At 40.6% G+C, this 21,758-nt stretch overlaps 1 protein-coding gene across 3 annotated transcripts in view; it reads right to left on the bottom strand.

Moving 5' to 3' along the window:
* Positions 1-2,211: 2,211 nt before the first annotated feature.
* LOC144699603 (nuclear distribution protein nudE-like 1) overlaps positions 2,212-21,758 on the bottom strand; it is a 57,543-nt gene continuing 37,996 nt past the window's right edge. For 2 of the 3 annotated variants that reach the window (XM_078570657.1, XM_078570659.1), the window contains exons 4-9: positions 20,661-20,809; positions 19,338-19,474; positions 18,075-18,245; positions 14,054-14,145; positions 12,081-12,232; positions 2,212-3,207 (exon numbers count right to left, since the gene is read on the bottom strand). In XM_078570657.1, the coding sequence (XP_078426783.1) occupies positions 3,120-3,207; positions 12,081-12,232; positions 14,054-14,145; positions 18,075-18,245; positions 19,338-19,474; positions 20,661-20,809 (789 nt within the window). In that variant the 3' untranslated portion in view covers positions 2,212-3,119. Of the gene's footprint in view, positions 3,208-8,263; positions 8,299-12,080; positions 12,233-14,053; positions 14,146-18,074; positions 18,246-19,337; positions 19,475-20,660; positions 20,810-21,758 lie in introns of all 3 variants that reach the window. The other variant, XM_078570660.1, reaches the window with a different exon arrangement.

Genomic DNA, 21,758 nt, shown 5'->3' on the forward strand with positions numbered 1-21,758 from the left:
ATGAGGAGAGGTTAAAGTAACAATGGAAGAATAATAAGAGATTAATTAAGAACTGGGTGTCTCAGTTTGTTATACTTACAGCTAATAAAAAAAGTGACATGTTTTCTATCAACAAAATAAGAGATAATAATTCAAACTTTTTTTTTTCAGAATGGAAGTAATTTGTTTTTGGATAGCTTGTTGAGTGATTTGTGAGGTAAACTATCACCGTCACCTGGTGACACCACAGAAAAGCAATAACAATCCCAATAGTCAACTATTCTTCAAATGTGGTTATTTCCATGCCATATTTTTGACATGTCAGCATCACCAGTGGTTCCATATACAGATCTCACATCTCCTCTGATCTGCAGTGTGCTTTTATCTTCCCAATATCTAGGTAAATGATACTGAGATCAAGAGATCACACCAAAGAGCTCATACCTTGTTATATCAGCTACTGGAACAGATCAGAAATTTGAGTTATTCTTCTCCACTGGAAAACTGACTGAATACAAATGCTACCAACAGCTTGCACCTAGATAGTGCCTTTAATATGGAAAACAAACTGTCTCATGTCACTTCAGAGACATAAGAAAAAAGTGGATGTCAAGTCATCACAGGAGATACTGGGGGATACTGGGAGGGGGAGGGGACAGGAAGGTCTGGGTCATGCTTGCGGACAGACTGAAGGTGTTCCGCAAAGCGGTCACCCAGTCTGGGAACACCTTCAGTCTGTCCGCAAGCCTGACCCAGACCTCCCTGTCGCTTGCCATTTCAACACTCCACCCTGCTCTCATGCCCACATGTCCATCCTTGGCCTGCTGCAATGTTCCAGTGAAGCTCAACGCAAACTGGAGGAACAGCACCTCATCTTCCGACTAGGCACCTTACACTTCCGGACTTAATATTGAGTTCAACAACTTCAGATCATGAACTCTCTCCTCCATCCCCACCCCCTTTTCGATCCCCCTTTTTCCAATAATTTATCATTTTTAAAATATATTTTTCTTTTCCCACTATTTCCGTTATTTTTAAATGTCTACCTTTTAGCCTATTTCGATCCCTTCCCCCCACCCCACCCCCACTAGGGCTGTCACTTGCTCGTCCTGCTTTCTACCCTTAAATTCACCATTAGCACATTCCTTAGTTAATATCACCACCGTCAACACCCCTTTGTCCTTTTGTCTATGACGTCTTTGGCAATCTCTTCTTTGCCTCCACCTATCACTGGCCCTCTATCTAGCCCTACCTGTCCCATCCCCCTCAACCAGCTTATATTTCACTTCATTTCTATTTTTCCTTAGTTCTGATGAAGAGTCATACGGACTCGAAACGTTAACTGTATTCCTCTCCGCAGATGCTGTCAGACCTGCTGATTTTTTTTCCAGGTATTTTTGTTTTTGTTTCAGATTTCCAGCATCTGCAATATTTTGCTTTTATATTAAAGAGCAGGTTGAGTGTGGCTGGGACAGGTTACACAGAAGGAAAGGCTCCAGGCCATGAACATATTTAAAACACTGGGATGAGAATGTTGAATTTGTCACATTGGAAGACTGGGAACAAACGTAGGCCAGAGTATGGGAGGGATGGATGATTAGAAAAGGATATAAGCAGCCCCATGGGACAGATTACTACTTTAAACACACCATAAATCCAAGTTGTTGCTGTTGCCAGGCATTGTGAAATCTGAGGTTATTTATCCCAATTAACACCTTATGCTTTCTATTATGTTGCCGCTACCAATTCACACCAAGTGTGGCTACTGCAGCCTGTCTGCTATCTGAGCTCGTGGTTTTGCCCTATGAGAACAATGTGCCATTACCCTTCCCATGGTTTTTTTTATATTGCTGGAAATGAGTTAAATATTCATAAGACAGAAATTCATTTTTCAGCCTAGTCCATTAGAGCGTTACCCAGTAGTGTGACAGATTACGGATTTGAATGTTGACATTTCATCATAAAATTTCCATTAAAAATGTCAAAATCCTCATTCTGTGACCATTGAGCCTAAACCCAACATGGGAAATAAGGCACTCTAGAAATGTCCTTCTTTTGATATTTTCACTTCATGCAAATTGGTAAACATCATGTGATCAGTGACAAATTTATGACATCTCAGTAACATGTTAAAATATAATGAAAAATTTAGTAATACAATTTCCACTTAGTCTTACCAAGGGTTACTCTAGCCCACAGTTCATCATGTTATAATAGACTCTGCACACTGCGTCTGTTTAAAGAACAAATTTATTTCTGGAAGATTAGACAGCAGGTTCTACATAATGATATCATATGATTTGTTACAACTGTGTATGGTAAACTTCCTCATTTATTACACATGCCATATAGAATCTGAATAAATAATGCTACAAAGCCCAAGTTATGTACAAATATCTTGGGCAAAGTTATGTTTACAAATTTATATACAGTAAAAAGAAACAAACAGCCAAAGTAATTATCTGAATTATGCAACAAAATAAAATGTAAAAGTGATTGAATTGATGCATAGAAACAAAAATCAATGCTGTAAATAGTTCAAAAATTAAAATGTGTAAGTTTGTTATACAACTTCAGTATTTTTTTTTTAAAAACAAACCAATTTACACTTAAACAATGTTTAAATATATCTTAATAAATCTGACATTAGAAACCAAGCAAAAATTGTACAGTACAACATAAAAATTACAGGATTTAGTGATTTAAAATATCACCAAATCCAGGCACATAACTGAGAAACCCAGACCAACTATCTGGAGAGTCACACATTGTACAAGTGGCTTGAACAAATATCATATACGCCATCATTAGCTTTAAATCTGTAGACTTTTCCAATACTGCTTAGTATTTCAGTTTTAAACTCTCAACATACAAATCTGTTGTGGCTGTAACATATGACGGGAAAAGCATTAAAACCCCCATGAATGGTAAAATAATGGGACATTAACTACACTGCCGTGACAGTATACCAGAGATTAAATGGCAAACTGTTTAATAAACTGAAAATCTTATGCAGAACGAGCAAGATAAAAATTCAGAAATTCCTACGCACTGCAGTGTACTCCATTTGTAGTCAGGGTAGAATGGTTATCCCGTTGTGTGAAGTAGATGGTTAAAAATAAAAGATGCAGTATGGCTGTTCAGACACTGAGTGGCAGCATGCCTGGTGGTGAGGAAGGTGCTGCTGATCCAATTCCAGCAGGCCCTTGGTCTAGGCCATTTACTACCCTATGATCAACAAAAAACATGATTACATTCAAGTATTTGATACAAGGTTGCTACAGTTGCTGGTAATTTATAGATACGGTACAAGTCTGACAACATTCATGATAAAAACGTTAATTATTAGAATGAGAGACACCTCAAGAGAATTATCAAGTCCATGCTTAGCTCTGGGTTCAGGACAAAATTTAAGTTGTGCAGACTAATCAATTCACTTGCTTAGGCTTCTTGCTGGATCTATTTCTGGAGATTTAACTTCATTTAATACTGTTTCTGCTTCCTGCATCATTACCTGGCCTTGCAAATTAAAGATCTGCATTAACTATCTAGCATAATAATAGACGACATGACACAACTGAGATATTTTCTTGGGTAATTTATATAGCTACCAATTAATCACAACTAAATGTTGATCTCCATTGTATGTAATTACTGTGTGAAACATTTCGGATAGATTTATATCTGACTTTTAAACTTTAGCAGTTTTGCTACAATATTACGGTTTGAGTCAATGTCACTGTGCAAGTTGAAAACATTTGTGAAGAGGAAACTGGAAGACTGGAAATTTGTTTACGTTGCCTGTAGTTTAAGGCTCAACTGAGTTTGGTGTTGATATGCGATTTGGACAGCAACATTCGTATTAAGCCACTCATTGTAATGCAAATACTAAAATCAGTCAATAATGATCATTTGCCCAGATGCAACTGATCCTATAATACAATTACAAAACACATTAGTTACTTCTAGGCATAATAGCATACAGTATTTTGTTTATTAAAAAAAGTGAACATGTGCAGTACAGAAAACTTCAGTAGCAAATGCATATCTTAATGTATTTTACATGTACACTTGTTAGTATTGGTTTTAAGTTCAGCCATGCCTCAGCTTCTAATGTACAAGAAACAAAACGCAGCAAGTTAAATGTTTTATTTTTAAAACATTGTGCCCTGGTAAGAATCATTTTTAAGTTTACTGTTGTATCTCTGACTCAAGTTGTCTTTATTTAAATATCATTCAGTCTTATTCAGATGTAATATAAAATTTCCATTTAGTAATACCAGTTGTTCATGTTGACTACTGTGTTTTAAACATTAACCCAGTGCACAAAGTTTTGGCTGAGTAGTTTCACATACATCTTAAGAAAAATGTAATTTTGATTTTATTATTCACCATAAGATTTAACCAAGTACGACCTGTGTCATGCAGATTTGGGGCTTGACCAGAAAAAGGTTTAAGATTTGGAAGGAAAACCTACTCAATCCAAATATGTTTTGGCACATTTGTCCCTGCATTTCGTGCAAAGAAACTCATAGGCAGAGTGAATGTGAATACCTGGAAAATGCTGTCACCTGTATTTTTTTTTGTATTCATTAACAGGATGTGGGAATCACTGGCTGGGCCAGCATTTATTGCCCATCCCTAGTTGCCCTTAAGGTGGTGGTGAGCTGCCTTCTTGAACCACTGCAGTCCATGTGGTGTAGGTACACCCACAGCGCTGTGAGGGAGGGAGTTCCAGGATTTTGACCCAGCAACAGTGAAGGAACGGCGATATATTTCCAAGTCAGGATGGTGAGTGGCTTGGAGGGGAACTTCCAGGTGGTGGTGTTCCTATCTATCTGCTGCCCTTGTCCTTCTAGATGGTACTAGTCATGGGTTTTGAAGGTGCTGTCTAAGAAGCCTTGGTGAATTCCTGCAGTGCATCTTGTAGATGGTGCACACTGCAGCCACTGTGTGTCGGGAGTGGAGGGAGTGAATGTGGTGCCAATTAAGCGGGCTGCTTTGTCCTGGACAGTGTCAAGCTTTGAGTGTTGTGGGAGCTGCACTCATCCAGGCAAGTGGGGAGTATTCCATCACACTCCTGATTTGTGCCTTGTAGAAGATGGACAGGCTTTGAGGAGTCAGGAGGTGAGTTACTCTCTGCAGGATTCCCAGCCTCTGACCTGCTCTTGTAGCCACAGTATTTATATGGCTAGTCCAGTTCAGTTTCTGGTCAATGGTAACCCCAGGATGTTGATAGTGGGGGATTCAGTGATGGTAATACCATTGATTCTCTCTTGTTGGAGATGGTCATTGCCTGACACTTGTGTGGCGTGAATGTTACTTGCCATTTATCAGCCCAAGCCTGGGTATTGTCCAGGTCTTACTGCATTTGAACATGGAATGCTTCAGTATCTGGGTCATCGTGAATGGTGAACATTGTGTAATCATTAGTGAACATCCCCACTTCTGACCTTATGATGGAAGGAAGGTCATTGATGAAGCAGCTGAAGATGGTTGGGCTGAGGACACTACCCTGAGGAACTCTTGCAGTGATGTCCTGGAGCTGAGATGACTAACCTCCAACAACCATGACCATCTTCCTTTGTGCTAGGTATGGCTCCAACCAGCAGAGTATTTCCCCCATTCCCATTGACTCCAGTTTTGCTAGGGCTCCTTGATGCAACACTCTGTCAAATGTTGCCTTGATGTCAAAGGCAGTCATTCTCACCTCACCTCAGGAGTTCAGCTCTTTCGTCCATGTTTGAACCAAGGCTGTGATGAGGTCAGGACCTGAGTGGCCCTGGCGGAACCCAAACTGAGTGTCAGTGAGCAGGTTATTGCTAAGCAAGTGCCACTTGATAGCACTGTTGATGACACCTCCCATTACATTACTGATGATCAAGAGTAGACTGATGGGGTGGTAATTGGCCAGGTTGGATTTGTCCTGCTTTGTGTGTGCAGGACATACCTGGGCAATTTTCCACATTGCTGGGTAGATGGCAGTGTTGTAGCTGTACTGGAACAGCTTGGCTAGGGGCACGACAAGTTCTGAAGCACAAGTCTTCAGTACTATTGCCGGAATATTGTCAGGGCCCATAGCCTTTGCAGTATCCAGTACCTTCAGCCGTTTCTTGATATCATGTGGAGTGAATCGAATTGGCTGAAGACTGGCATCTGTGATGCTGGAGACCTCCAGTGGAAGCCAAGTTGGATCATCCACTTAGCACTTCTGACTGAAGATTGTTGCAAACGCTTCAGCCTTGTCTTTTGCACTGATGTGCTGGGCTCCCCTATCATTGAGGATGGGGATATCTGTGGAGTCGTCTCCTCCAGTGAGTTGTTTAATTGTCCACCACCACTCATGACTGGATGCGGCAGGACTGCAGAGCTTAGATCTGATCCGTTGGTTGTGGGATCGCTTAGCTCTGTCTATCACTCGCTGCTTATGCTGTTTGGCACGCAAGTAGTCCTGTGTTATAGCTTCAACAGGTTGACACCTCATTTTTAGGTATGCCTGGTGCTGCTCCTGGCATGCCCTCCTGCACTCTTCATTCAGGGTTGATCCCCTGGCTTGGTGGTAATGGTAGAGTGGGGGATATACCACGCCATGAAGTTAAAGATCGTGTTCCAAGTGCAATTCTGCTGCTGATGGCCCACAGCACCTCATGGATGCTCAGTCTTGAGTTGCTAAATCTGTTCGAAATCTATCCCATTTAGCACGGTGGTAGTACTACAAAACGCAATGGGGGGTATCCTCAATGTGAAGGTGGGGCTTCATCTCCACAACTATGGGGTGGTCACTCCTACCGATACTGTCATGGACAGATGCATCTGCGGCAGGCAGGTTGGTGAGGATGAGGTCAGGTATGTTTTTCCCTCTTGTTGGTTCCCTCACCACCTGCCGCAGACTCAGTCTAGCAGCTACATCCTTTAGGACTCAGCCAGCTCGGTCAGTAATGGTGCTACCGAGCCACTCTTGGTGATAGACATTGAAGTCCTCCACCCAGAGTACATTCCATGCCTTTGCCACCCTCAGTGCTTCCTCCAAGTGGCGTTCAACATGGAGGAGCACTGATTCATCAGCTGAGGGAGGGAGGGGGGGCACGGTTCGGTACATGGTAACCAGCAGGAGGTTTCCTTGCCCACGTCTGACCTGATACAATGAGACTTCATGGGGTCCGGAGTTGATGTTGAGGACTCCCAGGGCAACTCCCTCCCGACTGTATACCACTGTGCCGCCACCTCTACTGGGTCTGTCCTGCCAGTGGGACAGGACATACCCAGGGATGGTGATGGTGGAGCCTGGGACATTATCTGTAAGGTACAATTCCATGAGGATGACTATGTCTGTAAGACAGCTCTCCTAATTTTGGCACAAGCCCCCAGTTGTTAATAAGGAGGACTTTCCAAGGTCGACAGGGTTGAGATTGCCATTGTCTTTTCTGGTGTCTAGGTTGATGCCGGGTGGTCCGTCCGGTTTCATTGCTTTTCTGTGGCTTTGTAGCAGTTTGATACAACTTGCTGGGCCATTTCAGACGGCATTTAAGAGTCAACCACATTTGCTGTGGATCTGCAGTCATGTGTCGGCCAGACCAGGTTTCCTTCCCTAAAGGACATTAGTGAACCAGATGGGTTTTTACAACAATCGACAATGGTTCCATGGTCATCACTAGAATTTTAATTCCATATTTTAATTGAATTCAAATTCTACCATCTGTCATGGTAGGATTCAAACCCAGGACCCCAGAGCATTACCCTGGGTCTCTGGAATACTAGTCCAGAATATGGTTGAAAAAAATTATTAAATGATAATGGAGTCAGAATTTTGGCAATAATGTTGGACCTCCAACATTCTGAATCAGAAAATACAACTCAGGCACAGCCATTTTTCACATTCTGTGGTGCTTCACTCAGCTTCTGAACAGGTGTTATACTTAATGCAGTTTTGTACTACACACAAACTGCATTTTAAATGTTTTATCTGCAGTAGCAAAGATGACACTTTGTCCATAAAGTGGAATTTACATCTTAGCTGAAAGTTAACTTCACAGGCCATGGCATTAGCCCCAAACACCGATTCTAAAATTATAAGATAAAGATTTAGAAAAGCCACCAAGAGCTGTAATTTGAGGAATTGTACAACTTTAATCCAGGCTCTTACAAATTGACATAGAACACCAAAATCCCCGTGCAGTTAGTGAAAATTCAGCCTAAATCCAGCTGTTAATCCTGCTTTCATTTACATCCCCAATGTGCTTGCATGCAGGTAATTACTTTAAAGGAATACAACAAAATGAATTACCGAGGATACACTTGGTGAAAAAGACTCTCTCTTTTCTGATGAAAGAAAACACAAACTGAATCAAATTTAAGCACTCATGCTGGCTATATGCTGAAATCTAAACCAGTTTAAAATGGTTTAAATACTTAAATCACTCAACTTCTCAAAGCTAAAATTAAATTCTTATTGTTCAATTGGCCGCACCCAACAGTTTTTATGATCTGCCTGGGACATGTTGAAAATTAGTACTGATGAACTCTAATCTGTGGAGCAATCCAAAATGCTGCATTACCAGTGTTCCAACATTATAGGGAACAGCAGTAATCTTGTGTGTCAGAAACTCAATACAGCAGATAAATAGTCAAAGAGTGTAAGAGTACATCACCATTATGGCATTTAATACTAGCTTACTAACTTTTCCTTCAAAACCTAAAAGTTTGATTTCATCTCTGAACTGGGGAGGTTGAGTGTGCTATTTTGCCAGTTATATCCCTCTTAAAGACTTTGGTTGAAATGAAGTTTCCCATGAGTTGACAGCTCACCAGTCCCTTTCTAAAAGATTATGTTTGAGCCCAGATGCCAAGTATGAACTGGATATTTGCTCATGTAGTGCACATGCTAAACTAAATTCCTTGTCATCATGTCTACACATCGAATTCAAGCATGAATCATTAGATAGGAATCAGGAGTGGAATATTTGCAGCTTTTTCACTTCCTAACTCAGGAACATTATTAACAATTTTAAAAGCCCTGCTCAAATCAACTAGCATCTCACAAATTGAGATTCAAACCTGGGGACTTTCCTGTCCAAATAGTATAGGAACATAGGAGGAATAGGCCATTCAGTCCATCAAGCCTGCTCTACTGTTAGCTGATCATCTACCTCTATGCCATTTTTCCCCACTATTCCCATATCCCAGGATAGCATTATACCCGGACATGCCATATCCACTGAGCCATTAGGACAGCTAAATAGACTTTAACAAAACTTAATACAAATATTTTGTTACAAAATAGTGGCACTGCATGAATATGGCAAATTTGAAATTAACCAAGGATAAATTAATTTCAAACACAAATCATACAATTGATATTAAAGTCAATTAGTATTCCATTAATATACAGTTGGTTATTCAACTGTACTTACAAAACAAATTCTCAATTTGGAATAATTTGCTTAAATTATTAAACTTTTGCTTAGCCAATCAAAAACTACTACCCACCTCCTATTAGCCAGATTACTTCTCTGCAAACTTACTACAGCAGGAGAGGCAATAATTACATTAATTTGGACATAAGATGTCATTAGTGGAAATATGCTAAAGTTAAATTTGCCACTAGAAGCAACACACACAGAAGTGAGTGGTCTTCGGTTGTCCAGACATCTTTCCAATGCCATCAGAGACAAAGGCAACCATAAAAAGCAGGGGCTCTGGCAGGTTGAGCGACATAGTGGCCGTTTGCAACCTTAGAATAACTACAGTTTAAAAGTAGACTTTCTGCTGGACAAACCATTCTGCAATAGATAAGGATTGATTTTCAGCAATGGGGGTACCAGTAATATTGGAGAACCACTTCAAGAAGCAATTCTCAAATGCCAGTAATGCTCTGAAACAATTTGGGACAAGGATATAACCTATTAATCTGCAGAACAAAATTTCAGCAAACACCTATTATTTCATGTCTAAGACTTTCAGTAGAAATTTAGCCCCGTGTTCAATTCAGCTTTCTCTCAAATCTTGTCACAAGTAGTTTTCCAACTCTTCAGAGTTTAAATATTTCCTGTGACATCCATTAACATTTGTAAATAAATCCTGGATCTCCAAAACCAACATTCATGGATCCGTTCAATCTTAGAAGTCAAAGAAATTAAAGAATCAAATAATATTAACTAACAGATTCTGGTCCAGAACACCAGGAAGATTGGTATGTGAATAGGGGTGTAATAGAGAATTCCTGAATAACACAATGAATTAGCAGACTGTCTTTAGCCCATATCAGGGAAAGAAAAGTTCCCATTTCTAATTGAAAGAAGCATGTGGAATGAACACTGGCTAGTTTAACCAAACAGAACGAGAGCTTTTCCTCACTAATATCGTCCCATACAATACTTGGAAGTACACATTCCATTGCTTGACACGAACATCCCTCACCCGATAGCTCAAAATTTACTCAAGAAATAGAAAAGGAAAATGCATTCTGATTTAAACGTAAGCTCGCATACCTGGAGCTTAGATGTTTTGTGGAAATTGTGAAGAAAGTTCAAAGTTGGCAGCTAGGCAAATCTTTTCTTGGAAGGGGACAGGGTGAATAAGGAAGCAAGTATGGAATGTACCCAGTGGCCTAATCTGGCCTGCTGTAATTCCAGGGTGTTATCTACATACTGATCTGCCACCTGCCCGAAAACAACAGCTGGCCAAGAGGTGGGAGAGGGAATTTGGGTGAGCAGAGGCCATGGGCTGGCACTGAGGAAGTCTTGCCAGCAAACAGATAAGTCACATGGGAAGGCCTTGACAAAGGGAAAGGGGATGGAAGCTCGCAACCTTAAACATTCGCCCCCTCTGACGCACAGCGGCAGCAGTGTGTACCATCTACAATATGAACTGCAACAACTCACTAAGGCTCCTTTGACAGCACCTTTCAAACCCACCACCTCTACCACCTAGAAGGACAAAGGCAGCAGACAGATGGGAACACCACCACCTGAAAGCTCCCCTCCAAGTCACTCACCATTCGGACTTGGAACCATATTGCCATTCCTTCACTGTGTCTGGGTCAAAATGCAAAATCCAGGAACTCTACCCCTAACAGCACTGTGGGTGTATCTGCACCATACGGATTGCAGCAGTTCAAGGGGGCATCTCATTACCACCTTCTCTAGGGCAATTAGGGATGGATAACAAATGCTGGCCTAGCCAGCAATGCTCACATCTCAGGAACAAATATATACAAAAAGGGAGGTTGTACCTTCCCTTGTGGCCCCTAGCAAGTTTTACACTTACCCTGGAGGGCCTCTTGTCTGAAGCCCTGCTTCAGCCTGATACAAAAGGTGAGCTAATTTTTCCACTAACTGAGGCCTCAGTTAAAATACAGGACTATCTTTTTAATGTAATAGGACCCTTATTAGCCAAAATTTTCTTTGTCCTGACTGCCTTAGGTAGATATCTAATCCGCCTACAGAATCTTGCAGGTTAAAATAGGTATTGGTGCAAAAGGAGAGTTTTGAGTGGGAAAGCAACCTGCTTATTTTTAACTGCCCATACACCTGATGTGTGGGTTAATAACCAAACCTTGGGCTTAACCTGGATAAATTCAACAAAAGGCACAGATAGTGTCATTGTGTTGTGGATCTACATGAATAACTATCAGAAAGGAGTGGGAAAGGGGTTAAAAGAGAAAGGACAAGTGATTGGGGAAAGATCCAAATCCAGAAGAGGAAAATCCATAAGGCATACAGCACTAAGGAGGCTAGTCAGCTCATTGTCTCACACAGCCGCCTCTTTCAAAGAGCTATTCAACTCATTCAACTCCCCTGCTCCTTCCCCACAGCCTTACACACTTTTTCCTTTCATGTATATATTGAACTCAGGCTTGAAAGTTGCAACTGAATCTGTTGCCACCACCCTTTCATGCAGTGCCTTCTAGATTCTAACAACTTGCTGCAGAAATGGGAACGGGGGTGTCACAGAAAATGCCTTCTCACTGTCTCTGGTTCTGTTGCCAATCCTCCATACTAGTAGATATATCTAAAGGTGTTCCAGTTCAAGAAAAGTTTAAAAACAGCTGATTTTTCTAACAAGAATGGTTGGCTTTTTTTGTTAGTGTATTTAATACTCACCCTTTGTCAAAATATGTTGAAAGACCTGAATTAGAAAACTTTGCACTGTTGACCATAGCAGAGGTGCCATTGCCATTCCCTGAACTGTAACTTTTTCGTGATGCTTGATCCTTTGCAAAATTTCTGCATGCTGCTAACTTTGATTCTAAGGCCTGAAAAGATTCAAAGGTTAGCAGGAAATAACTAACTCAAAGAATTCTGCACAACAGTTTGAAACACTATATAAAGGAATTCTTATTTTCCATTATACAGTTCAAACAAAAGGGAACTCGTAACCTTTTCCCTCCCACCCCAACAAAAAAACAGCAGCATTGATTTTTTTGAATGAGCAATCAATTTCAAAATTACAAAAGCAGAAACTAGAAAAAGGATACAATGCATGATCTGTAAGGTTTTGGCCTTCAAATAAAAGCATTCGACAGATATTGCAAAATTCAGTCTAAATCACAATTGTAAGAGGAGGAAGAACATTGTATTGTGTCATTAGTCCTTTGAGCCTGTTCTGTCACTTGACGAGATCAGGGTTAATCTATGACCCACCTCCATATATCCGACTTTGCCCCATATCCCTTAGTACCTTTGGCTAACAGGAATCCATCAACCTAAAATTTAAAATTAACAGTTGACCCAGCATCAACTGGCATTTAGGAATATATATTTTTTGCCATTTGTGGAAGTGTTCCAAACTTCTACCATGCCTTTGCTTCACTCCTGACTCCTAAGTTTTTGACTATGTCTCTGGACTCGGAGCTCGAGATGTGGCCTAACCAGGACATTGACCAGCTGCATGACTTCCAACCTCTTGCATTCTAGATTATTTCCTACATTGCGACGTTGACTACACTTCAGAAGTACTTCATTGGCTGCAAAGCACTTTGAGACGGTTGTCAGGAAAAGCATTAAATAAATGAAAGTCTTTCTTTCTAATCCTCTAGATATAAAATTCATAATTTCATTAGTCTTTGTGATTAAGTTTTGCATCTGCCCATCACATTTTAATTATCTAAGCGCATGGGCTCCTAAGTTTGGATCTCTGCTGCTTCTACTCTGATCTAGCCTTTTTTGATCCAAAGTGGATGTCCATGTGCTATAGTTTTGTCTACTCAATTAATCCATTAATATCTTTATAATTTTATGTTTCCATCTAAGAGGAAAAGGAGCCTGGATATCTCAAAGTTGATTTTAAGATGTTCTGAATGTGCACATTGTCCTTCCTTTCCCACAAATTAGAAAGTGCCTTATCCTTCCCTTACCCCACTTCTCCTAATGATGACCCGTTCTGCGATATGGTTCCATGGGTGGTAGCACCCCTTGACGATTTTATACAAGTCATTCTGCGCCATCTGTGAACCCAAGTACTGAATGATGACAGGCTGTTTGACCTGAAGCTCACCACACTCCTTACATCCACATGCAGCCAAACACTATGGCTAATTTGGGCACAGCAATATGATGAAAACAGCAATGAAATGAATGACCAACTAATCCGCTTTTAGTGATGTTGGTTGAAGGATAAATATTGGTCATCCGACAGTGTAGTCTCTGGGATGAGGGCCGAACCCATGACTGAGAGAATCCATGGCAAGAGGCTATGAACAAGACATGACCAACACCTTGCAGTATAAGGACTATTGTGTAGGTAAATTTAGCAGTGATATTATGCCAGTATATCCCAAAACAGATGATGATGCTCTGTCCAGTTTGAGTATTGGTTGAGCAAGGAATGTTTCCTGGGACAGCTGCAGAACACTGCTCTTCCTTAAATACCGGTATGGAGTTTAATGCTTCCTGAACAGGCAGCTAGACTAATTAATAACTTACCCAATGGACAAATTTCAGTAAAGAACTACTACCAGACAAAGGTTAAACAGAATTTACAGAAATAAAGGTTGTACATATAATTGCAAACATTGTATCCTTTGGCCAACAGACAGAATTCCAATATTAAAAGGGATGTTAATAAAATAACTTACCCCTACTTTTCTTAAAAGATCACCAACAATATTTAGTGCAGATATTCTTGCTGATGGAGTTAATGGAGTAGTGCCATAGCCATTTGGTATAGCTGAAAAACAAAAAGCTTTACAGTTTTCACATGCATATACGGTCACATACAAATACACACCTGCATGTGTGCGCACACAAATGACTAAATTTGATAGCCCCTGAAGCTGTGCACGTGATTGCAATACGTGATTAACCTGCACTTGTTGACTGCAATGCAGAAACCATGTGAGCTTCAAGTTGCCTGCTGTGTCAAATGATTTCATCTACCAGTCAGTGCCAATCATGCTATTGACTGGATGGTCACTAGAGCATGGGGCAAATATGAGTTGCTGGCATCATTTAAAGCTCGACACTATTGCTAAAAGGTAGCCTGCACCTCTTATAGGGCATTAAGGCTGGAGCTGGCATTGATCCTAATATGGGAGCTGAGTCCGACCTAGGAAACACAGACGTATGGCATAATATGAGAGACGGTGGTCTCCAAGTTTTTCAGACACAGCGTTTCCCTTGGTGGAGGAGGTGCAAAGGAGGAGAGATGTCCTATATCCGTAGGGAACTAAATCAAATGGGTTTACCCTCGTGTTGGTTCTCTCATCACACGTGAAAAGAGGGTATTGTTGAGTTGAGCTTCAAAATGGCACCACTGCCATTAAATCAGCTTTGACTTCACCAATGTGGCACCCAGCGTGACTTCCCCAAAAGGTGCGTGCATGTGCCGCAGATGCCATTTTGGACACTCTTAGCGCCCATTCCAAATATTGCATTAATACACTCCAAGGAAGGGTATTTTACCATGTCAATTTTCAAAAGCAAGGCAATGAGGAAGTAAAATCCACATGAAAATACTCAGACTTTATATGACTACAGTGACATATCTATTCTTATGGGAGATGGTCCTGACCCTAATTCCAGTTATGACTCAAGCCCAGTGTTCAATCAGGATCAAGCCTTTTTGAAATGGATTGTTGTGTGTCCATACCCTCTACGTCGGTAGTGGGGAAAATTCTAGAGTCCATTATAAAAGATTTAATAGCTGAGCACTTGGAAAACAGTGGCAGAATCGGACAGAGTCAGCATGGATTTATGAAAAGGAAATTATGCTTGACAAATCTACTGGAATTTTTCGAGGATGTAACTCGTAGAGGGGGAGCCAGTGGATGTGGTTTATTTGGACTTTCAGAAGGCTTTCAACAAAGTCGAAAGAGATTGGCGTGTAAAATTAAAGCGCATGGGATTGGGGGTAGTGTATTGAGAGGGATAGAAAACTGGTTGGCAGACAGGAAACAAAGAGTAGGAATAAACGGGTCTTTTTCCGAATGGCAGGCAGTGACTAGTGGGGTATCACAGGGATCAGTGCTGGAACCACAGTTATTCACAATATATATTAATGATTTAGATGAGGGAATTAAATGTAATATCTCCAAATTTGCAGATGACACAAAGCTGGATGGGAGGGTGAGCTGTGAGGGGGATGCAGAGATGCTTCAGTGTGATTTGGACAAGCTGAGTGAGTGGGCAAATGCATGGCAGATGCAGTATAATGTGGATAAATGTGAGGTTATCCATTTTGGTAGCAAAAACAGGAAGGCAGATTATTATCTGAATGGCTATAAATTGAGAGAGGGAAATGTGCAACTGGGTGTCCTTGTACACCAGTCGCTGAAGGTAAGCATGCAGGTGCAGCAGACGGTAAAGAAGGCAAATGGTATGTTGACCTTCATAGCCAGAGGATTCAAGTACAGGAACAGGGATGTCTTGCTGCAATTGTACAAGGTCTTGCTGAGACCACACCTGGAATAGTGTGTGCAATTTTGGTCTCCTTATCTGAGGAAGGATGCACTTGCTATAGAGGGAGTGCAGCGGAGGTTTACCCAACTGATTCCTGGGATGGTGGGACTGACATATGAGGAGAGATTGAGTCGATTAGGATTATATTTGCTGGAATTCAGAAGAATGAGGGGGGATCTCACAGAAACCTATAAAATTCTAACAGGACTAGACAGGGTAGATGCAGGAAGGATGTTCCCAATGGTGGGGAGTCCAGAACCAGGGGTCACAGACTGAGGATATGGGGTAGACCATTTAGGATTGAGATGAGGAGAAATTTCTTCACCCAAAGAGTGGTGAGCCTGTGGAATTTGTTATCACAGTAAGTAGTTGAGACCAAAACATTGTACGTTTTCAAGAAGATGATAGATATAGCTCTTGGGGCGAAAGGGATCTAAGGGTATGGGGAGAAAGTGATTGAGTTGGATGATCAGCCATGATCATAATGAATGGCGGAGCAGGCTCGAAGGGCCGAATGGCCTACTCCTGCTCCTAGTTTCTATGTATATCACAGAAAATTAAAGTGCGTCAGTACAAGATGTTTGGATGTTGAAATGAAAATATATGCACCATATGGTCTATTTAAAATGATCATTTGGACACAAGGTTCGAATCCTGGTTGCCATGGAAGGCTTTCCTTCAGCCAGTATTCTGGTCAGTGCTGACAGGCACTTTAAACAGATCAAATGCTTTCTTCCTTCTTTCTCTTATTTAGTTCCAGAGTGAAACAGAGCAAAAGGCTACTCATTTAAGATGCACTTCATTGGAAATTTTTCCCCTGTACATACTGAAGTCAGCCTGCTACTCCTTTTTTATTCTTTGCTTTTCAGAGAACCCAGTTGCCTCTTTCCACTAATTTAGTCTGCGGTTCATCCAAATCTTAAAACCTCTACTCATTTTCGTTTGTTCATCTTAGACCCAGCCAAGTAACGTACCAAAACAGAAATAGGAGGTATCTACAATTATGATTCTTGGTGAGCTCATTTCTACACATTATTCAGCTTTGGATCTTTAAGCTTCATTTCAATGTGATTATCCTACTATGGTATTTTATAACTGTTTTGCTTTCATATCATTTTACTTTAGAGGGAGGGTGTGTTATACAATCTATTAAAATGTTATATATTCTAGTACAGGTTATGCCCATATGTATATTGGAGAAACTTGGCACATTAAGCACACGTTCCCACCAGGGGTGATAGTGATGGTGAGGGGCCTCAGTTTCACATCTCCCAGATCCTCAATTTGTACTGGAGAAAAAAAATCCTAGGTACCAAACCCTCTATTGCTCGGTTTTCCAAATTATTCGATGTTTTTCTATTTAACAGAACACGTCAAAGCGTTATCGAAAATAGCGATGAGGTCAAGAGTTTCCACTCGGTTGCACTGTTTTCTCAACGCAATTTTAATCACTTGAGTAAATATTAAATGTTTATCTAACCACCACTACTCTTTCATGCTTCTGATTACTAAACTCCAAGTGCACATTTTGGGCTCTCATTATGTTAACACTATAGATTTGCACTGAATGTGTTGACACTTGAGCACATTTAAGGCACTAAATTTGTACTTTAACATTGCCAAATCCAAGAGATCAATTTAAAATTTGGTGCCAAAACTCACTTAAGCATTAGTGCTGTGCCTGTGAAACTGCTCCATTATATATCAACGTTAGTTCAATCCCTATCAATGTCAGATGGATTAAAATGTGTTTGGGCAAGTGAAGTAAGATGCACACAATGAGCACTCTGGTTTCTTAAATTTTGAATAACATGGAGCATGGCTGTACACACAGGATCCTCACTGCATTTATATACTTGTGTGCACAATGGCAGCCTCAAGATTAAAACGAAATGAAAGCACTAGTGCTTGGTTTGTGGAATCCTGCCAAATTATTTAACATCTTGTTAATGCACACGTTCTTTAACACAGCCACCTGGCTTCAACAGTCAAACTTGGAAGGGGTTCAAATTCTGCATGAAATTGATGGTTGACTGAAAAATGTGGATTTTTTCAAAATCTGACTGAAATCAAGGTGGCAGCCATCTTAGTTGATCCACCAGCTTACTGTAACCATAGAAGCTGTCCATATTTTTATATGGGCATGCACAAACTTGGAATCAATGTTCTGGCAATGCTTGAAAAACTTATACTACACACCTTTGGGTGAGGCAAACCCATTGCCTGCAGTTCGTCCTACAGGTGTAGCTGGTAGAGAAAGGGATGCTTGAACAGCTGTATCCATCTTCTCACACTCCAGCGTTGGTGAACTAGGGGCAGATTTTCTTGTTACTTCCTGCCTTTCCCTTACCGCTAACTCTTGGCGCAAATCTGCAAAAATATTCACAAGATTGTGACTGAACAAGAATTCAGTGTTGTGCTGCAGAGTAAAGGTTACAATTTTAAATTTTATATCATCAATTTAATAGCCAAGTACAATGCTTATAAGGCTGTTACCATAAGGCTACAACAACACAATAATCAACTCATTTGCACTACTGACAATGAAACCCCCAGCTGGCCCGAACATAATGAGACCTTGAATCACAAAACGCTGTACTGTCTAAATATTCCCAAATAACATAATATAGGTTACTGTTCAGGGATTGAGTGTAGGTAGTGGTGTCTTACATGCACTATTGCTAAGGATAGTAATGCAGAGCATCCGGGGGGGGACGGCGGGGGTGGGGGGCACATTTATTTGCTTCTGGCTTGGACCCACTAACCTATCTTTTCTGGACTCTTCAACAATATCTTTGATTCTTGACTTCCCACTGACTCAATGTGTTGGTGCTTAGCAATGTCAGGGCATAATACAGCCAGCACGTGCACTGACATCATATTTACTCTAAGTCCCTCCAGCTCCTAGAGTGAGAAATTTGATTTTAATATGGGTACTGTAACTGTGTTGGCGAGGAACACAGGAACAATGCAGCAGCCAGGGAGCAGACAACAGGAAACACAGGTACATTTGCTTTTATACTGCACCTCATCACATTATTGATAGCAGTAATTATGTAGAATTATTCCTGAAATCACTAATTCAGCATACTGATTTTTCATTTAATATAAGGAAAAAAAGGCTTGCATTTGTAAGGAGCTTTTCATCGCCACCAGATGCCTGGAAGTGCCTTACAGCCAATGAAACACTTAAGTGTAATCGCTGTTGTAATGTAGGCCATTTGTGACAAAAAAGCAACTCTTGCAATGGTGGCATGAACAAGTACAAAAACTGCAACATTGGAACAGCAATGTAATTCATATAATGCACTTAACCTCACCCCTTTGCAAGAACAGCAATAATCGGAAAGGTTACCCGGCCATGAGTTTATCAGTTCCACCATTTAAAGTTTGTACGCATTCAATTTGCACTACGAAAATGCTGTCCTTAAAAAAAAAAAGAAACTCCTAAATTAAACGTACCTCGGGCTTCATCTTTTAACCTCTGAACAGAAACAAGAAGCGATTCCTTCTCATCGAGTTCACTTTCTAAAAATGCATTTCTTTCAATTGCTTGATTCAGCCGCTGTTCAAAGTCTTCTAGTGATACTATGGTAGCCCTAAATATGTATTAAAAAAAGACTTATGAATACTTCTGGCACTAATACCAGGCTGTGATACAATGACAAGATTGTTTCCTTTAAAAGAAAAAGTACTTCACTGCTCAACATTATTAATAGCAAATGGAAGGCAGAAGTTACTAGAAGAAACAAAATCTCTTGTGTGTGGCTTAAAATTAAAAACATCTTTTGGGCCACATTAACCTTGTATTTAACAAATACGTAATTATAAAACTAACCATTTTGAGCACTATTTTTAATTTAGTCAATTTTGCTTGAATATACAAGTGATCAAACTGTAGCTAATGTTAATAATTCAATTTTCAAATGGTTTTAACAAAAGGGAAGTTTAGTTTAACACAGATTTCATTGAAATGGCAACTTTAAATGTAGGAAATTGTTCCAAGGCACTGAACAGGAGCACAATAGGACAAAAATGTCACCAAGCCAATGGAGAGATAGTAGGACAGGTGCTAAAGGCTTGGTTAAAGAAGCAGCTTTTAAAGGAGCTGGGAGATGAAGTAGAAGGAGATGTTTGGGAAGAGAATTCCAGAGTTTAGGGCTGAGGTAGCCAAGACATGATCCCAAACGATGGTGAAAAGAGTGTGGGGAATTGCACAAGGCCTGAGTTAAAAGAGTGCAGCTTTTGCAGGTCATAAGGCTGGATGAGATTAAAGAGATAGAGAGGAGTTAAGTCACAGAGGGCTTTGAGTACAAGGATGAGAATTTTGAAATCAAGCTGCTGGTGAACAGAGCAATGATATGAGTTTGACGTGGTGTGGGTTAGGATACAGGCAGCAGAGTTTTGGATGAACCAAAAATTTATGAAGTGTGGAAGTTGGAAGGCTAAGAAAGCATTGGAATAATTGAGCCTGTAATTTGCATGCGATGTGAATGACACAGAAAAAAATCCAATCAACATCACTCTCTGCAACATGCAGCAATTTCTGGTCAAATATCTTTTCATGTAACAAAGTAAAAGGCAATGTTTGGTATCATTTCTAGAATGTAACACAACGATGCTCCTCTAATCCTCAAAAAAGGTTCCCCTGGTTCAGATCCAGGATCATAGACTTAAGTGTATTATTGGACTTCCATGGGGTTTCAGTAGTACCATAACCAAATGAGCTAAACTAAAAAAAAAGTTGTGTGTGTAAAATGATGCCATACAAAACTAAATTCTTACCTTTTGGCTCTTTCTAAATCATCATTTGCCTGCTCCAATTCTCTCACATATTTATGCAGTTGATCTTTGATACCTCTCGTCTGACCCAAGTCATCTTCTAGCATAGATATCTGTTTATAACTCTGTGCGTACTGTTGTTCAAGTTTTTCCTGAAAGTAAATAGCAAAAAAAGTAAATCAAGATTTGATTGAATCGGAGTTTTGCATTTTAAAAATCTGGACCCCAATTTTTGATTGCACGATGTGTGATTTCCACAAGAATGTTGCTTTATCTCCTGGCATCTCTTCTGTGCAAAACAATTTAAATTAAGTCCTGTCTGTGCTGTGTTAATTGAAGAATATTCACAATGAAATAATCAACAAGGTCCTAAACCATGTGATTTCAAATTCAAAACATTAATTCCTGCAAGCCAACTGGTCTCACTGAACTCCATCCTTCACATGAGTGTTTCCAATCTCCACTCTCCAAGAATCCCTTTGGAACCTTCTCCCAAACTGACTTTCTCAGCGCCTTCTGCCAGGGCCAACCCCCAGCATTTCGAACTCTCCTTCCGATGTTCCTCTCCCCTGGATCACCACGTGCATTCAAGTTTTCTTCCATGCACTCTCTCTCACTGACTCAGCTGTGCCAACAGAACATCACTGCTTCACATGCCCATTGTAAAGAATTACAGACCTTCAGCTGTCCCCTGGGATCTTCTGGCTTCTCCAAAGCCTATGTTGTTTTAAATCTGCATCTTGCAGCTTTCATCCTTTAAGCTTGGAGCCTTTCTCTGCTCCTCACTCTTAAACTTCACTTAAAGGACCTTTTCCAGATTCTTGTCCTGTCCTTAGACTTAACTGTCCTCTTGGGACCTTTCCTGTTCCACTCCCTGGTTTTGGGAACTTTCCTTTCTTTTGGAACCTGCTCCTTGCAGTTCACTCTCCTGACCTGCTTCCGATGGCCACTGCTTCCAACTTTACTTTGAGACTTGCTATCTGTCCCTCTCTTATGCTGCTTCTGTTGGCAACTCCTTTCAATCTTGGAGCACAGTGACAATGTACTCAAACTGAACTGGAACTACTTATCTGTCTCTGTGGGGCCTCCTGTTGCTAGGCA

The sequence above is a fragment of the Cetorhinus maximus genome, chromosome 24, assembly GCF_964194155.1.
Source record: "Cetorhinus maximus chromosome 24, sCetMax3.hap1.1, whole genome shotgun sequence".
Taxonomy (NCBI): domain Eukaryota; kingdom Metazoa; phylum Chordata; class Chondrichthyes; order Lamniformes; family Cetorhinidae; genus Cetorhinus; species Cetorhinus maximus.